Source organism: Petaurus breviceps, unplaced genomic scaffold (genome assembly GCF_028583685.1).
Source record: "Petaurus breviceps papuanus isolate PSGF00001 unplaced genomic scaffold, PetGlider_PUasm1.0 208, whole genome shotgun sequence".
NCBI classification, from domain to species: domain Eukaryota; kingdom Metazoa; phylum Chordata; class Mammalia; order Diprotodontia; family Petauridae; genus Petaurus; species Petaurus breviceps.
In genome coordinates this window covers 23,219,034-23,238,062 of record NW_027185852.1, presented here as the reverse complement: position 1 = coordinate 23,238,062, position 19,029 = coordinate 23,219,034, and the positions used below count along the sequence as shown (strand labels likewise).

General features: G+C 44.2%; 1 protein-coding gene across 2 annotated transcripts in view; it reads right to left on the bottom strand.

Annotated features, from left to right (window-relative positions):
• Positions 1–19,029, bottom strand: part of SLC1A7 (solute carrier family 1 member 7) — an 84,867-nt gene that overhangs the window by 35,869 nt on the left and 29,969 nt on the right. For both annotated transcript variants that reach the window (XM_069093316.1, XM_069093318.1), the window contains exon 3: positions 5,609–5,824. In XM_069093316.1, coding sequence (XP_068949417.1) covers positions 5,609–5,824 — 216 coding nt within the window. The remainder of the gene's footprint in view (positions 1–5,608; positions 5,825–19,029) is intronic.

Sequence of the window (19,029 nt, the reverse complement as noted above, 5' to 3'; positions counted from 1 at the left end):
ACTAATTCACTGATGGGGATATTCCCCCCCCCCCAAAAGCATATTGCAATGTGCCTATGCCTCCCCATCCAAAATGACTGTGTCCTACCTTAACCTTCCCGCAGCAGCGGGGAGGGGGCGAAACAGCGTGGTGTGGTCTTCCTTGTTTTCTCCTAGCATTGGGAGGGTGACATTGGGAGCAGAGTTGCTCAGCATCTGAGGGTTAGCTCTTGGCACATGACTAACCCACCATTTCCCCCTCAATCTCATCCTTTATTCTGGTTGTCTTTCATAATTCCCTATTTGTCACGTGTTGTAGTTTGTTCACATGCACCATGAGTCCCTTAATTGCCCTCTAAGTGATACTCAATGTCACTGCCTCTCACAGGAGAGGTAGTGGAAACTATAGTGTTCCATGAATCACAGACATGTAGTGACACCATTAGAATTATGATATTAAAAAGACACCTTCATACCAGCTTACATTCCTCTTTCCACTTAATTCTGGAGCCTATCTCTTGTCCATTCACTCTCTGTCTCTGTCTGTCTCTGTGTCTCTGATTGTCTCTCTGTCTGTCTGTCTCTCTATTAATCTAACTGACTGGTTAATAGAAATTCCTCATCCATTTGATTATTCCTATGGAGATGGTTACTCCAAACTCTTCTGACTTGTAAATCTTTTCCAGGAGGCTCTACAGTATTTTATGACTGCATACAACTCACCCAATGTCATCTATAAACAGGAACATATGGAAGACTTCACTACTCACAAGAAATTCCCCTTCAACAAGGACTTTGATCCATGTCTCCTTCATGACAGTGGTGAATGCTTTTGGGACATATATGTTTCCATGTTTTATGCCTCACCACATAAGCATCTGTCTCTCTCTCTCTTTCAATACATGCACATATTTGCCTTTCCTGATATTAAAGATCAGGGGAGAGTTGAACAAGGTTAATACTATTATATCTTTAGAAAAATTTCGAATTATTTAAATAGCTGGATGGAGACACCACATTGGAAGGGAGTCTTTAAGTCAGCATTTTGCTCTACTGAATCAAAACATTTTCGAAATAATAAGCAAATAAGGACCACAATGGGATCTTGTATGTGATGATAAAATATGTGGTTCACTTTAAGAAAGCCTATCTGTTCCCAACTACTATCCCTATCAAGGACGACCTCAATGCATAAATGTGTATATGTTATAACACATTATTTTTATGAGATCTATATACAATAAAATTTTATGAAATATGAAAATAGGTATATAGTTAAGTAGCTGTTGGTGTTCTCTTAATTGCCCTTAAGGGAAATTAAGAAGGTCTGAGATTCTTTTCCGTGTCTTCAGTATCTTCTCTTTTTTCAGATATCTTTATGACTCAACCCCTTAGTGGTTCCGTTGTGTTATATGCACAGGCCCCTTTAAGTAAGCAAAATATCAACTCAGAGTATATATACATTTCTTAAAGTCAGAGGGCATCACAACCCTCTGTGACTAATTTCTATTTAGAAATTAGCAAAAAGTGTGAAAGCCTTCCTGCAAGCAAGGAAGTTTCCCTAAGCAAGCTCCCCTTAATGAGTGCCTGTTAATGGGCGGAAAAGATCTTATATCCCCTTAACATTACAAATACCTCTAGGACTGTGATGTTAGAGTCAAAGCATGGTGCCTCTACTTTCCTTGATGTTGAAAAAAGTTTGTCATAAAAATCTTGTCTGATCTTTTCTCTCTTTCACCATTTTGTTGTTCTCTTTCTGGACTCAACCTTAAATACATTCAGAATGATCCTGTTTAGTTCACTTTACCTCTCTCATCAAGCTTTTTAACTGGTTTTACCCTTCAATACTTCTCTCTGTTTTATGAGGCAATGCTGTTCATAAACTAACATCATTTTTCTCTGCAAGAAATTACAAATGAGCTTATGTTCAAAATGATATTGTCCTTGGCATCCGTGTCTCTACTTGGCAAGCGTGCTTAGCTACTAAAGTGCTTTTTGGGGTTTTTTAGTTTTCCTATGGCAAATGATTTATATTGGTCAAACTTTAGTCAGTCAAGTATTTATATTAAGTGCCTGCCCTATGATGGTCAGTTAAAATAAATATTTATTAAGCACCTACTAAGTTCCAGGCAATGTGCTAAGCCCTAAGCTAGGTGCTGGGGATATAACAGTGATGGTCCTCCCTTCCTTGGACAGTGCCTCAGAGCTGTACCCCCTCTCATGATTTCTCACTGTTGCCTGTGTGGATGTTTTAGCTCCCTCTTGACAAAGACTCCATCTGGGCTGGGAGGGCGTCTTATCTAAATTCTGTACCTTCCTCGGTGCCCTGAAGTGTTGGAAGAGTTGGCATGGGATTTGGGCCCAGTTCTGTAGTTAGTTGTGTTTATGTCTGATTTTGTGCCCCCCCCCCACTCACACACACATTCACACACCCACATATACACACTCACACGAACTCACACACATTCACACACACTCACACATACTCACACACTCACACATATACATACTCACACACACTCACATATACACATACTCACACGCACTCACACACTCACATATACACACTCACACACACTCACACATACACACATTCACACTCACACACTCACATATACACACTGACACATGCACACACACTCACATACACATTCATACTCACACACACACACATTCACACACATACTCACAGGACTGTGGGCTCTGAGGACAGTTCGGCTGGGAGTGCTGGGAGATGAGTCTAAACCTTTAGTCTCTGGACTTCTTTTGAGTTAGGATAATGAGAGGTTCATTTTGGAGCCCGGGTGGCTCTACCTGGAGACAGGCTCAGCCATGGAAGTGGGAGGGGGAGGGAGGCAGCAAGTCTATATTTAACTACCTACAAAGTATCCCAGCAGACTAGTAATGTGTTTTCCCCTCTCTCTAACTCCCTTCCAGCATACTCTCATCCTATGACCCTTCGAATACATGAGGGTGGCTATCGTTTCCTCTGAGCCTTCTCTTCTCCAGACTACACATTCCCAGTTCTTTCCAACAGTTCTCATATGATATGGATTGAAGACCCTTCACCACACTGGTTGCCTTCCTCTGGACACTCTCCTGCTGATCAACATTGTTCCTAAAAAGTGGTGCCTAGAACGGAGTCCCAGACTCCAGATGTGGTCTGCTGAGGGTTGGGGATGACGAGTGACCATCTGAGTCCTGGGGGCTCTGCCCCTTCTAACCCTTTCAGTGGTTACTCCAGCCTCTCCTTCTGCTGGCCCTCCTGAGTCCCTCCCCTGCAGGCAGAGCTCTGCTGGCCCCCTCCTCTCCAGGCCCCAGAACCCCTCTGGCTCTCATCCTCCCCCATCTTTGCTTCACCTACAGTACTTTAAGGAGTCTGCTCCCACAGAGCCCAGCACCTGCCCGTGGCTGGAAAGCGACAGGGAGCATGGGACCTTGCTATGGGAAGTCCTGCCAAAGAAGCTCACCTTTAACACTTATCAGCTGTGGGGCCTCCGGTCTGAGCCTCAGCTGTTTGTTTTTTTGTTATTGTTTTTCTTGTAAAATGAGGGCCTAGATCTAGAACTACAGAGGGCCCTAAAGCCTTTCTAGTTGAATCTCCTCATTTTACAAGTGGAGAAATTAAAGCCTGGGGAATTGAAGAGATTTGCCCAAGGTTCTACAGGCAGTAAACAGGAGAGTCAGAATTTGAACCCAGGGCCTCTGACTCCAGAGTCAGGGTTCATGCCCTTTTGCTCTCCTCCTCTCACAGGACTGTGGAAAGGAAAGTGCTTTGTGGATAGAATCATGAAGTTGGAAGGGATCTTACTGGTATTTAATCCAACCTATGCCTGGACAAGACTCCTGTCTACACTGCACCCAACAGCCTTTGTCTGAAGACCTCTAGTGGGGGAAACACCCACCATTTCCCAAGGCAGCCCCTCCCAGTCTGGGTCAGCTCATTGTGAGGATGTTTTCCTAGACATGGAGCTTCCTCAGGTAAGACAAGGCTGATGACTCCCCCACCAGAGAGTCCCTTATTGTTTGAGGAAAGAGAACCCTTCAGCCCTAGGGCCTCTTCTCCAGACTGCCTCGCCCCAGTTTCTTCAGCTAATCCTTGAAGAGCACAGTCTCCAGGCCCTTTATGAACTTGCTCACTCTGCTCTGGCTGCTCTCCAGACCATCAATGCCCTTCCAAAATTGTGGTGCCCAGAAAAGGACCCAGTCCTCCAGGATGGAGCACAGTGGGGCAATCGACTCCCTCTTTCTAGACCCTAGATTGCATTCCAAGATTTTTGTGGCACACACTCAGACTTCAGACTTAAAGCAAAGATCTAAAGGAACTCCTCCCCTTGAAAAACAGAATAAAAATAAAAACAAGATCTGTTATTTTTAATTAAAATCATTCCAAACTGAATAAGAATAGGTTGATGCCAAAAAAATGGGAAATGGATGGAGGAATGGACATGGACACAGATTATGACCGTTTCCTAAAGAAGTTTAGTGGATGTAAGTCAATCACCACAGCAAGAAGACCCACATGGGGCTGTCCTATCAGCATATGTATTTGGACAGACGCTACAAATGAACGGTGTTCTGGGCCCAGAATTGAACAGGATGAAGTAAGTATGTTGGATTGCTTTTGAAAAGCTGTGCAGTTCTGTTAATGACTTCTAGCCTCCCCTTTAAAGAAAATTCCATACGAGTCAGACTGCTATATCTGCCAAGGTTTGGGCATTACAACGTGCTAGACTAACCACCTTTCTGGCTAGCTGTGGGGGTAGATGTCATCTGCTGATGATCCAGGTAAGCATCTCCCTTTGCCTTTTGAAATCTATTTTGGGAGGAGAGGCAGGGACTATTTTGAATGCCAAGTGCCTTGCAGATTATTATCATCATCATTATTATTGTTTTACCAGACCTGAGATTTCATTAGTATAAGGAACCCCCAGTGAGAAACTTCCTCTCCCATTACATATCAGTCTTTATTTTTCAATTTCTGGTTTCAGAAAAATTCCCGGGTTCTTACTTAACAAAGGCATTAAATGATTTGCCCAAACTTGAACCCAGTTCATACTGGCTCTGAAGTTAGGTCTCTGTCTATGAGAGATACCCACTACCAACTACTAACAATGTGAGCATTGAGAAAATACCCTGACTCTTACAATGCAGAAGGAAATTCCCAAGTGCAGAGATTTGCAGGGATGTCCTGCCTTCCCTGCCCATCTGTTTGCTTTCTTCCAGTGTTCTGAATGGTTCTATGGTTCTGAGTAGTTCTGAATACTTCTCCTGGCAAACTCCTTCAGGGCAGGCATCCTATCTAACACAGAGGTTCTCAGGAATCAATCAAATCTTCCTTATTGGTTTAGATTCCAAGACTTGGTGCTCATAGATTATTTTCTAGTTGACTTACCTTTTTTTTTTTTTTGTATTATCCATGTATACCCCTCCAGGGGCCCAGATAACTAAGAAGTGACTTATTTTCCTTTGGTAATTTCCTTGGGAAGATATTAGGACAGACCCCCCCATCTCTTTTTTTAAAGCCAGGAACAGAGTATCCTATTGGGTGATTGGCCAGTGAGAAGCCCCCTTTTGGGAGCCAGACTAAAAACAGCCCCAGTGGAGGATGACAGAGAAATGAAATTACCTGATAAGGTCCAGCAAGGCATCAGCTGAGCTCATGATGGGCTTCCCACTCTGGCCAGTGGTTTCCTTCTGAGCCGCACCGCCAGGGTGGATAATGGAGACCATGATGATGCCCACAATGACAGCGACAAAGGTGGTCCAGAGGTAGTAGGCCACAGTGAGGATTCCCAAGCGGCTGGAGGTCTTGGCGTCCAGGGATGCAAGGCCTGACATCAGGCTGAGAAAGGACAGAGCGTCAGAGCTGTTCATCAGTCACTCCATCAATCAACAAACATTTATTGAGCACCAACTGTATGCTGAGCACTTTGCTGGGTACAAAGGAGACAAAGTCAAAAGTGACATACTCTCGTCTCATAAAGAACTTACGTTCTGTTGGGGAAAACAAATGTGCACATAAAAGAATATGCAAAATATATTCAGCATTAGTACATGGAGACTGATGGCTGGAGGTCCTGGGAAAAGCCGCATGTAGAATAGGAGGTGACACCGGGCTGCATTTTGGAGGAAATGAGGGATGTAAGAGGCAGCGGTGAAGAGAAAAGGCTCTCTAGGCATGGGGAACAGCCTGGGCAAAAGTACGGAGGCTTGAGATGGCCTCTCTGCATAGAAATAGTAGAACCTAAGAACAACATGGAACTTTAAAGCAGAATCCTAGAACTTCTGGCATGCTAGAACCATAGAATCCAGCACGCAGAGACTATTCAACATGTAGAAGTTTAAAGATATATAACCAGTAGTGTGCTGCAACCAGATCTTACCAGCTAGAAAGAACCAATTGTTAAACTTTCTGTATGAGCATTTATACCTTGGAAACTGGTAAATGCTGTAGATCAGGGCTTGATTGATTGTTTTGTTGATTATCTAGACTTAAGTAAGTGATAGAGAAAATCTCAATAATGCTGTTTAAACTTAACCACCTGCATGTGGTAGGGGCTGGGATGCATTATTACCTCCCTTACTCCTTCCTACCCTACCTTCAATCTTTCATGCGCCAGGGCTCCAACCTCTCCATCCAACTTTCCACCACGGGCCCCCTGGGTTTCAGATCGGTGAGCATTCACCATTTCTAGCAAGGGGCTCTTCCCCACCCCTCAAACACCCTTTCCCTCTCTCTTCCTCATCTCCAACCTCATTTCTTACTCTAGCTCTGACAGCAACAATCAGTTCAACACCACCAAAATACACCCCCCTGGCTACTCCCCTAGATGTGTTGTCTTCTATTAGAATATAAGCTCCTTGAGGGGTTCTCCCTCAGCAGCCAGTTCCTGGGGAAACATTATACCCACAGCTGGGGTATAATGTTCCGTTATGGGGGATATAGTTTTGGAAGAACAGTAACAAAAAATGGTGGCAACTTCAGACAGACACTTTGCTTCTCTCTGTTGTGGAGTGGGAAGAATAATGGCTTGGGAGTCAGGAGACTTGAGTTCCAGTCCTGACTCATATGAAGTTACACTGTGCTCTTAAATCACTTCCCCATTCTTATCCTCAGTTTCCCTCTTTATAACATTAGTAAGCTGGACTACATGATCCCTAATGCCCTTCCCAACTCTGGATTCCATGACCCTAGGGTTCTACCTACCTTTAGTTCCTAACACTCTCTTCGTAAAAAGGTGATGAGTTTCTCATCACTCAAGGTCTTCAGATGGTGCTTGGATAGCCACTTAGAAGCAGTGTCATAGAGGGAATTCCTCTTGTGGTACAAATACTCTGAGATCTTTTCTAACTCAGACACCCTATAGGGTATGACCATGGTCTTTACATGTCTTAAAGGCCATCATGGGCAAGAGGGAATAGGCTGATTCCATCTGGCTTCAGGGCTGGGCTTGGTGGTCTTATTCAGTGCTGAGATGTTATGTTCTTTCTCTTGTAACCTCTTAAAGGTTTCTAAATATATTTATTTTGGAAGCAACGTTAGTTGTCAATGTCAAGACGCATGAGTTGAAGTCTTGGTTCTGACGTTTCCCAGCCTGGGGTAAGTCACTGCCCCTCAGGTTCTCGCTGTGTAAAATAGGGGGGTTGGTCTAGGAGATACCTTCCAAGTCTGTAGCAATGATCCTGCAGTTTCCAAGGCCCCTTCCAACTGTTGTCTGTGGTCCCTTTAAGCTCACCCTACACTATCATTATTGTTGGGTAGGGGCGCCACCCTGTGGCCAGCATATGTTTTCACTGCCTTCAGGGCCATTGGTATACCTGGGCTACCCAGGGGAGACTCTCACAAGAAAAGCCACATCATATTTTGCCATAAGCCTTTGGGAAAATCAGCATTGCCATTTCCTGGAGGTGGGAGTTGAGGGTGGAGAAGTAAGTCCCTGGACACCTGGCCTTGAACCCAGGCCCTTTGCCGGGCACAGTGTAGATCGGAAACACTTCATGAGTGTAGACACAACCCAAACTGAAAGGAAATCAATCTGTAGAATGTCTTAATTGGAATGGACCTTTGAGGTCATCTAATCTAACCATCATCTTTTAAAGATGAGAAAAGTGAGCTCCAGAGAGGAGTGACTTGTCCAAAGTCACAAAGCAAATTCCTGGGACTGGAGCCTAGGTCTTTGAATTCCTGAAATCTAGCACACTCTCTAGAAGCCTGCACTGCCTCTTTCCTGTTTAATCTTTGGTCTTTATGGTGGATTTAGGGGACTAAAAAGAAGGGTTGCTCCTGGTCAGGAGACCCAACCAGTTTTGCTGAACCAAAGAGATCCCCTCACCCCTGCCAGCCTACCCACCCAGACTCAGGGTGAAAAAGTCCACCCCGAGAGATAAAGCAAGCCTTTGTGGGCTCTTCAACCATATTTGGTAACAACTCATCTCTCCTCCTTCAAGATTCATGGGAAAGGCTGAGTACTTTCTCTGCAAAGGCCCCTGGCTTCATTGGGAGGGGAAGAGCACAAGAGTGACAGAAGATGCAGCCTTTGCCTTTGAGGATCTCACAGCTGAGGAAGGGCGTCTTTTCATAACTAGAAGGGACTTTGAGGCCCCCTCGTGAAACTGCCTCATTTTACAAATGAGGAAACTGAGAGCCATGATCTCAAGAGGGGCAGACCAGTGAAATACACTGCCGGACTTAAGTATGGTACAGTCAGGGAAAAGAACATTGAATCTGAAGTCAGAGGGTTTGGATTTGAATCTTACCGACTAGGTAACTCACTTCGTTTCTTCAGGCCTCAATTTCCTCCTCTGTAAAATGAGGAGGTTGGACTAACTGGTTTCTCAGGACCAGACCAGCTTTAAATGTTTCAAAAAGAAGAAGAGGAAAAGATTCAAAGCATTTATAGCAACTCTTTTAACAGTTACAAAGGATGAGAATCTGAGGGGGGTGCCCATCAATTGGGGAATGTCTGAACAATTTATGGTATATGAATATGATAGAAAGCTTTTATTGTGCTGTAAGAAAAGATAAAAGACAGCTAGGTGGTGCTTATATTGCACAGGGCACTGGGCCTGGAGTCAGGAAGACCTGAGTTCAAATCCAGCCTCAGACACTCACTAGTTGTGTGACCCTGGGCAAGTCACTTAAACCTGTTTGCCTCAGTTTCCCCACACATAAAATGAGCTAGAGAAGGAAATGGCAAACCACTCCAGTATCCTTGCCAAGAAAACCCTAAATGGGGTCACAGAGTCTGACACAACTGAAAAAACATTAACAACAACAATAAAATACGTGATAAAGGGGATGGTTTCAGAAAAACCCAGGAAAAGTTGTATGAACTGATGCAGAGTAAAGTGAGCAGAACCAGAACAGTGGTAAAGCCAAACAAAGACTTAACTTTGACAAAGGCAAAGACCGACCCTGACTCCAGGGGACAGATGAGGAAGCCTGCCACCCAACCCCTGACAGAAAGGGAAGAGACGCAGGGTGCACCGAGACACATTTTTGGACATGGCCAATGTGGGAATTTGTTTTACTTAACTATGAGTATTTGCTATGAGCATTTGGTTTTTCTTCTTCAATGAGGACGTGGGGGGAGAAGAGGGAGGGGGAACAAATAAATGCCTATTAACTGAAAATATGGTTTAAAAAGAACCTCAAGCTTCAACCAACATTTAAGGGCTCGCCATGTATAAAGTCGCCATTCCCTGGATACTCTCCAGTGTATCATTATTCTCCCTGAAATACGGCAGACAGAACTAAACATGATAATCCTAACTAGAGCAGAGGAGCGCTCACCTCCTCAGCCCATGCCTCATTTTTGTTAGCTATGAACAATTCAATCAAGCTTGCTGTCCACTGAGACCCCTGGATCTTTTTCATCTTATCCTGTACTGGTGAAGTCAATTTTTAAAACTCAAGCTTTAACAATTGTTCCTATATATTTTATTTTCTGCATTGCATCTTTAACCCCATGCTCTAACCTGTTGAGTTTTTTGTGGGGAGAGACTGGTTCCATCATCTAACATGTTTGCTATCCCATCAGCTTTGTGTCATCTGAAAATTTCATAAACATTTTATCCATGCTTTCATCTACTCCACTGATGAAAATGCTGAACAGCACAGTTCTAAAGGCAGATCCCTAGGGCACCCCACTGAAGACCACCTTGGAGTTGGCATTGGACTCTGCACTCTCCTTTGAGTCTAGCCATCAAGTCATATCTAGATCAGATGATTCATGTGTTTTGGATGAATTGGGCTGACTCTCTATGAGCACTTTCTCTTTGTAGCAATTCATCAACTGCTCCTTTATGGAATCTAGGATTTTTCCAGGAATCAAAATCAAACTTGCTGGCCTAGTACTTGAAGACTTCACCCTCTCCCTTCTCTAGAAAAACAGTTGTTGTTTTAAAGCCTGCAGACTTTCTCCTATTCTCCCCAGTCTCTCAAAGATCCTTCATGGTGGTTCATAAATCACATCCACCAGCTCTTTCAGGACTCAAGCACAGATTCCATCAGGGCTTGGGGAATTAGACTCATCAGGGACAACCAGGTATTATTCTCTTATTACTATCCTTTTTATCTTAGCTTTCCATCCCACATAGCTGCCTTTGTTTTGGTTTTTAATGTTCACAGAGGCACACAGAGAAAAACAGACAGGCAGAGACAGAGAGACAGGAAGAGAAAAACAGAAACAGAGACAGAGAGAGAGAGAGAAAGAGAGGGAGACAGAGGGAGAGAGAGAGAGACAGACAGAGAGACAGAGAGAGACAGAGACAGAGAGAGAGAGAGACAGAGAGACAGAGAGACAGAGAGAGACAGAGAGAGGCAGAGAGAGACAGAGACAGAGAGAGAGACACACAGAGAGAGAGAGAGACACAGAGAGAGAGAGAGAGCTGATGACTAGATAATTGGAGCTTCTCATGACTTGCATCACAACTCTGTCCTGGGCCTCTTCATCTACTTTCTCTTTCTGTCCGAGGGTCTGGAGGACACACTAGTGATAATATTGCTTACATTTCTGCTTCAGTGGATCTTCAGCCATGTGTCTGCTACCTGTTTTGTCCCATTCTATTTCTTAGATTTCCTCACATCACTACAACTCCTTAATGTGCAGTGTCACCCTGCCCCTCCTCCCCTTTGCCTAGTCTGTTCCTTTCCTATAAGGTGGGGCAATCCAGAGCCATATCCAGTCATCAGACCCATCATATCTCCATTATTCTCATGAGGTCCAAACTGACTTTTGGCTTTAGGATCTCCAGTACCCATAGTTTGAGCATTTATGTATAAATATGTAAGGCCATGAATTTGTATAGAATCATGGGATTATAGTTCTAGAAATGGAAAAGACCTCAAAGGTCTTATAACCCAATGCCTTCATTCTATGTAAGGAAAAACTGAGACCTAGCAGGTTGAGTGACTCACCCGAGGTCACGTAGATAGAACGTGATAGAACGCATCAGAAGTGGGATGACTGACTCCTTTCCTAGATTTTGTCTCCTGTGAATTTCTGGGCCTCTTCACTGCTCCTCTGTGTGGCCTCCGGTTTGGTAGGCCTATGCACAGACAGTTTTCTCTCTCTCCATACTTTTTCAGTTTAACATTTTTTTGGTTAATTTTGCAAGACTCTAGGGAGATAAATTGTACCAATTCATTTTATAGAGCTAGAAAAACCACTAGTGAAATTCATATGGAGGAATAAAAGGTCAAGAGTCTTGAGAATAATGATGAAGAAAGTATGAAGGAAGCAGTCCATCAGTGCCAGATCGTACACCGTACTACAAAGTGGTGATCAAAACAAAAATGATTTGGTTTAAAAAAGAGGCCAATCAGTGGAGATGTGGAGATGCCAATATACAGAAGTGAGCAAAAATAGCAGCCTCGTATTTGATAAGATCCAAAGGCCCAAGTTCCTGAGAGATAGGGCTGTAGCAGCAAGCACCCTAGCATACCCAGGATGGCTTCTAGCACAGGTTCTTAGATCTGCTTTTCTAAAGGAAAGCAACTCACAGTGGGTTAACAATCTTACTTTAATAAATCAAATATATATCATTTACCTAGTTCAGGGGAAAAAGCACCATGAACTTCAGAGAATACAAACAGAAGTTACAATAGAAAATAACACAATTCAGCAGGCAGGGCATCTAGCTGTCTGACCATTATATCCATATCTAGTCAGTTACCAGAGAGGGAAGCACCAACATATGAGTTTTCAAAGCCAGGGGGCTCAACGGCTGCCCAGAGTCTCATCTGGCCAAATCACACAACTCTTCCCAAAGTGAGCCCCAAAGCAAAGCCTCACATCAGGGTATATATAGCTTTCTCCTGCGTCAGAAAATGTCACAACCCTCTTGACCTACTGCCCAATTACAAAGCAATAAGGTGTGGGTGTTCCTGAAAAACAAGCCTCCCACCACAGGCTCCATATGACCATATTCAGTCTATTAGGGGGCAGAGTATATTTTCAAATCAAGAAAGGTTCTCAGATTCACTTAATCCTATCAAGGGGCCAAGGGACAGGGAAGATCTTCAGATTTCCATTACCATTACAAGGACCCACCATTTAGCAAAAAATTATGAGGAAACTAGACAACGGTCTGGCAGAAATTCAATTTAGATCATACCCTCACACCATACACCAAAATAAGCTGTGCATATAATGTGTATATAACCTAGATATAAAAGGCTATGCCATAAACAAATTAGAAGAGGAAGGAAGAAATGACCTTTCTGACCCATGAATGAGGAAAGACTTCATGACTACACAATAGAGAAGATCACATAAGATAGAATGGATAATCCTTACATGAAACTAAAAAAAAAAATAGAATTGAAACAAGTTTCTCTGGTAAAGGAACATCCAAGATAAGGAGCTGATTCAAATGTATAAAACTAAGAGTCATTCTCCAATCCATAACTGGCCAAAGGATATGACAGAGGCATTTTTTCAAAGGAATAAATTCAAGCTATCAGCAACCATACAAAGATGCTCTAAATAGCTAATAATTAGAGAAATGCAAATTAAAATGGCACCAATGTTCCATTTCAAACCTATCAGAGTGGCAAAGCTGATAAAGGGAAAACAGCAAATGCTGGAAGGACTGGGGAAAGCAGATACTCTAATGCATCGTTGGTGGAGCTGTGAACTGGTCCAACCATTCTGTAAAACAATTTAGAACTATGTCCAAGAAGTTACTAAAGATAACCCAGTATATGTCTATGCCCCTAAAGAAATAAAAAAAGAGGAAAAGGACCTATATGCAGAAATATTTATAACAGCTCTTTTCATGACAACCCCAAAGAGTAAACAAAGGGGAGTTCCCTTTTGGGAATGCCTAAGTAAATTATGGCATATGAATGTAATAGAATATTATTGAACCATAAGAAATTATGAAATGGATGATTTCAGAGAAAAATGGGAAGACCTCTATGAATGGATACAAAGTAAAAGGAACAGAACCATGAGAAAAATTACACAGTGATAGCAACATTATGGAGAAAAATGACATAGAAAAAATTGGGAACTCTGATCAACACAATGATAAATGAAAACTCTAAAAAAATGAAGATGAAGCATACCACTTATCTCCTGCCAAAGGAAGTGATAAAATTAAAATGGGGACAGAGAAATACATTTTCAGACATGGCCAACGTGGGAATAGTTTTTGCCAGACTCTGCAGTTGTATATACGTACATACTTGTGTGTGTGTGTCTAGAGAGAGTTTTATTTTTTGGGGTTTGTTTTTATTTGATCAATTGGAGGGAGAGAAATAGAAGAAGGAACAGATTTTTACAAACTAAGACAATAAGGAATATTTGCTATGATACACCAATTTGTTCTTTAAATGGTTTATTGCTGTGCAGTGGTATTGATCAGAATTAAAATGCCAACACTGAACTACACTTCCAAAAAGAATGGTGAAAATACATCACATTTAGGGTCTTGTCATTAAAATAAGTAATTCGGCATACTGCCTTGGTGGTGTAGGACTGCTCTCAAAATCACTGTTGTCGGGAATGAATGGGGAACATTTATTGAAAAAATGTATTAAGAGCACAGGATTTCAATTTGTATTTTAAATTGTTGTATTGCTAAGACACATCTACAGCATGTTCCTAAAGTCTGGACACATAGGAACTCTCATTAATTATGCATATTTTCAAGAAATGAACTTTTCAACAATATTTTATTTAATTAGCATAAATTTTAGCCATGACAATTTCATATGGAATAAAAGCTTTCATTAGCTATTGGGGCTATTTTCCATATTAATGAGATTAATTAATTAATGAGATTTCCTATGTGTCTCCTATGTCTTCTTGTGAAATCTCATTTATGCTAATTAAATTAGAGTTGAAAATTTCACTTATTTCATTTCTTGAAAATATGCATAGTTAATGATATTTCCTAGTTGTCCAGACTTTAGGAACATGCTGAATTATATAATAAGAGAGAAAAAGAAAAGCTAATTTTCTCCTCCACCATGGCCAGGAGCCTTCAAAAATGGAGGACTGGGTCCAGAAATCTGAATCTTATTGTTATCCCATCTTTCTTAACCAGCTGTTCTCTTTCCAAATCTGTCTTTCTCTTCTGAGGCCTTTGACTTCAAGCCAGAACTGTGAGGAAAATGCCCCTTGCAAGGGCCCCTATGAGTCCTTAGTTTGAGAGCCAACAGCTCAGGTAGAATGCTGGGTTTGGAACCAGAAGACCAAGGCTTGAAGTCCAATGTCGCAGAAGAGAAAGACAGAGTGTGACCTTGGACAAAACATTTTCCCTCATCTGTAAAATAAGAGGGTTGGATTTGGTGTCCTCTGAGGTCTGTGATTCTAAATGCAGTCTCTTCTGTTCCAGAATTTCATCATCATAAAGATTGTAGTTGTTCATTTTAGTCATATCTGACTCTCTGTGACCCCATTTGGAGTTTTCTTGGTAGAGATACTGGAGAGATTTGCCATTTCCTTCTCCAGCTCATTTTATAGATGAGGAAACTGAGGCAAAGTTAAGTGACTTGTCCAGGGTCACATAGCTAGTAAGTGTCTGAGGTCACATTTGAACTCATGTCTTTAGGATTCCAGGCCCAGTGATCTATGCACTGCACCACCTGGCTGCCGCCATCAGAATGATGGCCAGAACTTTATTAAGAGAAGTGTAGAGTGAGAGACATGTAGAGTACCAGGTTCGGTTCCAGGCATCTCTTCTTAGGAAAGATGAGTTGATGAGCTGAAGGTCCCTTAGTTCAAAGCCTGTGAGGATTGTTTGAAAGAACAGGGGCATTTAGCCTGGAGAAGATTGGGGGCTGAGAGAGAAGGGGGGCCCCAAAGGGCAGAACTGGGGCAGTGAGTGAGGGTTCCAAAGAAGCAAAGTGAGGCTTGATGTAAGTTCAGAAAAACTTCCTGAGTGATCTCAAAGCGAAATGGAGAACTTTGGGGCGTAGTGAGTTCTCTATCCCTGTAAGTCTTCCAGAAGAGATCACATGCCCCCTTGTTGGGCATGTTCTGTTCTTGTAGGGAGTGGACTAGAGGCCTCTGAAGTCCCTGCCAGCTTGGAGAGTCCATGATGTTCCATTTTTGAGCTTTTAAAACCTTTCCAGCTCATCATGAAAGGCTCTGCACATAACGCCGAAGGTACTCAGTCCAAGCTTGCTGGCAGCCAGATGGGTGGAGGGAATGCACTGGCACAGCTTATCCTCCCTCCCCTAGAATCAGCACCCCCAGCTCTGCTGGGTGTCTGGGCCTTGGCAGATGTGGCCATTGTCCTGTGCCTGGGCAGGGCGTCCCACGTGCTTGGTCCCAAGGGGTTTTAGCCTTCCACCCCAGGGAGGGTCTTGTAAGTTAAGCCCTGGAGAGGCTAATTGTGATCAGATTGCCCTGCTTCTGCCTGGGCTTGGGAGGTGGCTGGCTAGGACCATTCATTCATCATATCATCGTCTCTAATACGATTATTCCCAGAGCAGACAAATGGAGATGAATTCAAGCTGGGAGGAGAAATCCCTCCCATAATAATGGAATCACCAAATGTCCGAGAGAAAAGGGACCCAAGGGCCTAGAGCAGAGTAAATGATGCCAGAGCCGGAGGAGGCCCTGAGGTGGGAGGTCCCCCCCTCACTGGCAGTGGGTGGGGAAGAACCTGAGCCCCACAATCTCTTTGGGAGCTGGGTGCTGCTAGTATTATCCCCATTGTACAGGCGAGGAAACAGACTCAGAGGGGGATCAAAATGTTTAGAGCTTGAAGGAAACTTAGAGGTCATGGGAGGTCCAGCTCCCTCATTTACAGATGGGCAAACTGAGGCAGACAGGTGAAGGGATTTGCCCAGGGTCTCACAGGCAGTAAGTGTGTGATGTAGATTTGAACTCAGATCTTCATGACTCCAGGTTCAGCACTTTATTCATGGCGCCCCTTAGAGGAAGTGCTTTGCCTGGGGTCAGACAACTAGTGGATGTCCCAGCTGGGATCCAGACTCTGGGTCCAGCACTCTATCCAGGGCACCATGGTCTCTCAGCCTCCCAGGGATGAAAAAGACAAGAGAACAGGGTGAAACTCAAAAGGCTGGGGAATTGGGAGTGATTGTCACTGTTCTGAGTCCCCCTTCACCCGGCCCCTTCTTACACCCTTCTAATCCTCATCCCCCATCACCCAGTCCTTTCTCACGCTCTTCTAATCCCCGCCCCCCATTCCTAGAATACTCTCCATCCTCACCTCCACCATCTCCAAGCTTTCCTGACTCCCTGTAAGTCTCACCTGAAATCCCACCTGCTGTGGGAGGCGTGTTCCCCATCCCACTTCCGATCCCCCCCCAAGACCCTCCTCTCTCTGAGGACTTTCCCCTCAGTGCATATCTTGTATGGACATAGTTTTGCACTCATGTTGTCTCTCCCAGTAGAATATGAGATCTCGAGGAAGCTTTTCTCTGTATTCGAAACGCTTGCTCCAGTGCCCAGCCCACAAGTAACTGCTTAATAAATATTTGTCAGAACTTGGAGGGGCAGACTTGACTTGCTTCCTAAATATTCCCCATTTCGGATACTCTCATTTCCTGGGTAGGGCCATTGGAGGCAGGCTGGGGTGCAGGTGGAAGGGAGCGTCTCTGGGCCCTCTGGCCATGGGCAGGGGATTGAAGATGGGGCGTCCTGCCTTTCCCCAGGCTGAGCTGCTACTCTAAGGCTCAGATTTGGGATGGGGAGATGCTGCTAAGCAGAGGAGAGGCCAGGAAGTGGGCCTCCTCTGGGATCTGGGCTCTCCCCCGGAAGCCATCTGGATATTGCTTTGAAACAGAGGGATTATGGCTCAAATTGTCCAAGGGATTACAGGGATTAGAGGCACATTAATCCCACTGGAGAAGAAGGGATGGCTAAGTAGGGCTACCCTCCCAGAAACAGCCGACTTTCCATCTGTTGATTGCTTGGGCAAGAGGGAAAAGCCCTCATTAAATGGGATCAACTGTAGTGGGGGAGGGGAGTGTGTCGACATGAAGATAATGAGGAGGAGGAAGTAGAAAACCACTGCCTGTGCAGACCAGGGGCGCAGAGACAAAACTAGCCTGGGGCCAAAGAGACTTTGCCTCAGGACGCTGACGTCTGATGGGGCAGTTTAGGGGCACTTCTTGGGGTCCCCGATAGTGCCTGGCACAGCCACCCTTTCAGAGGTAGCTCAGGCACCATCTTCTGCCCCACGCCTTTCTCGAGCCCTTCAACTTCGAGGTCCTTCCTCCCTCCCTCCTTCCCCAACTTCCTTGTCTTTAACTACTTTTAACATATTTGTATTTGCCAGCTTTATATTTATTCCATATGTATTTTTATATGTATGCATCTCCCCTATCCAAATGTCTGGTTAATTATCAGTCAATCAATCAAGCATTTATTCATTTGCTACTATGTGCCAGGCACCTGTTGGGAGCTTGGGGATGAAAACAGAATGAAGCAATCCGTGGCTATGGCCCTCTTCTCCTGTGGCCCCTTTCCCTCCAATCCAAGTCTCTATTTCTGCCCCACCCCCAACTCCCACAACTAACTTTGTCTCATGGGTCATCCATGGGACACATCCATGGGACACAAGGGTTGTCCCCATCACAGTGTCCCAAAGCAGGAGTGACAGTTCTGGCTCCGAAGAGAATACTTTTGTACTTCAAGAACCCAAGGCAACATCCCTCCACCATCTCTCTGCCAGCGCTGATTAAGACCCCTCTGGGATGGTAGATGGTGTTCCTGACTTGTTCAGCTAAAAATCCAGCCAACAGCTTCCTTGCTCAGCAGCCATGGTGGTGCAGAAGCTCCCTCCCTCCACTCACGGAGTCCCGGCTTACAATGACAAGCCAACAGTCTTGCATTGGATTCAAATCTAGGCTCTTCCCACTTGGGAGGACCCCCTCAGAGCATCGATCAATCGCATGGCGCTGCCACTACACTGAGAGGAGTGAACAGGGGAGAAATTCATCAGAGGAATAAGTTGGGAGCCAGAGCTGGGATTGTACAGATCTGGGGAACTCCCGGCTTGGGAATTCTCTCCCCCACTTCATACCAGCCACTCCTCAATCAGATCATTAGAATTCAAGTTCCTTGAGAATAGGATTGCTTCCTTCTGCCCCACAGCTTCTCCCCGAGTCTTCTCTCCTTCCAGCCTGAACAATGCTCCTAGGTCCTTCCACTGATGACAGTGCGGCATGGGCTCAAGGCCCTTCACTACCCTGGGGCCCTAGTAAATGTTAGAGCTAGGATTCAAACTCAGGTTCTCTGTCCCCCAGGCCTGGGGACCCTCCTCACTCTTCCTTTAAGATATAGCTCAGGCACCATCTTCTGCCCCCAACCTTTCTTGAGCCTTTCAACTTCAGGGCCCTCCCTCCCTCCTCCCCCAACTCCCTTGTCTTTAACTCCTTTTAATATATTTGTATTTGCCAGTTTTATATTTATTCCACATGTATTTCTCTATGTATGTCTCCCCCATCTGAACGGCAGCTCCTTGGAGTAAGGATTGTTTCATTTTTTACACCTAACACAGAGCCTGGCACACAGTAGGTGCTTAATAAATGCTTGCTGGCTAGTTGATTGATCTAAGATC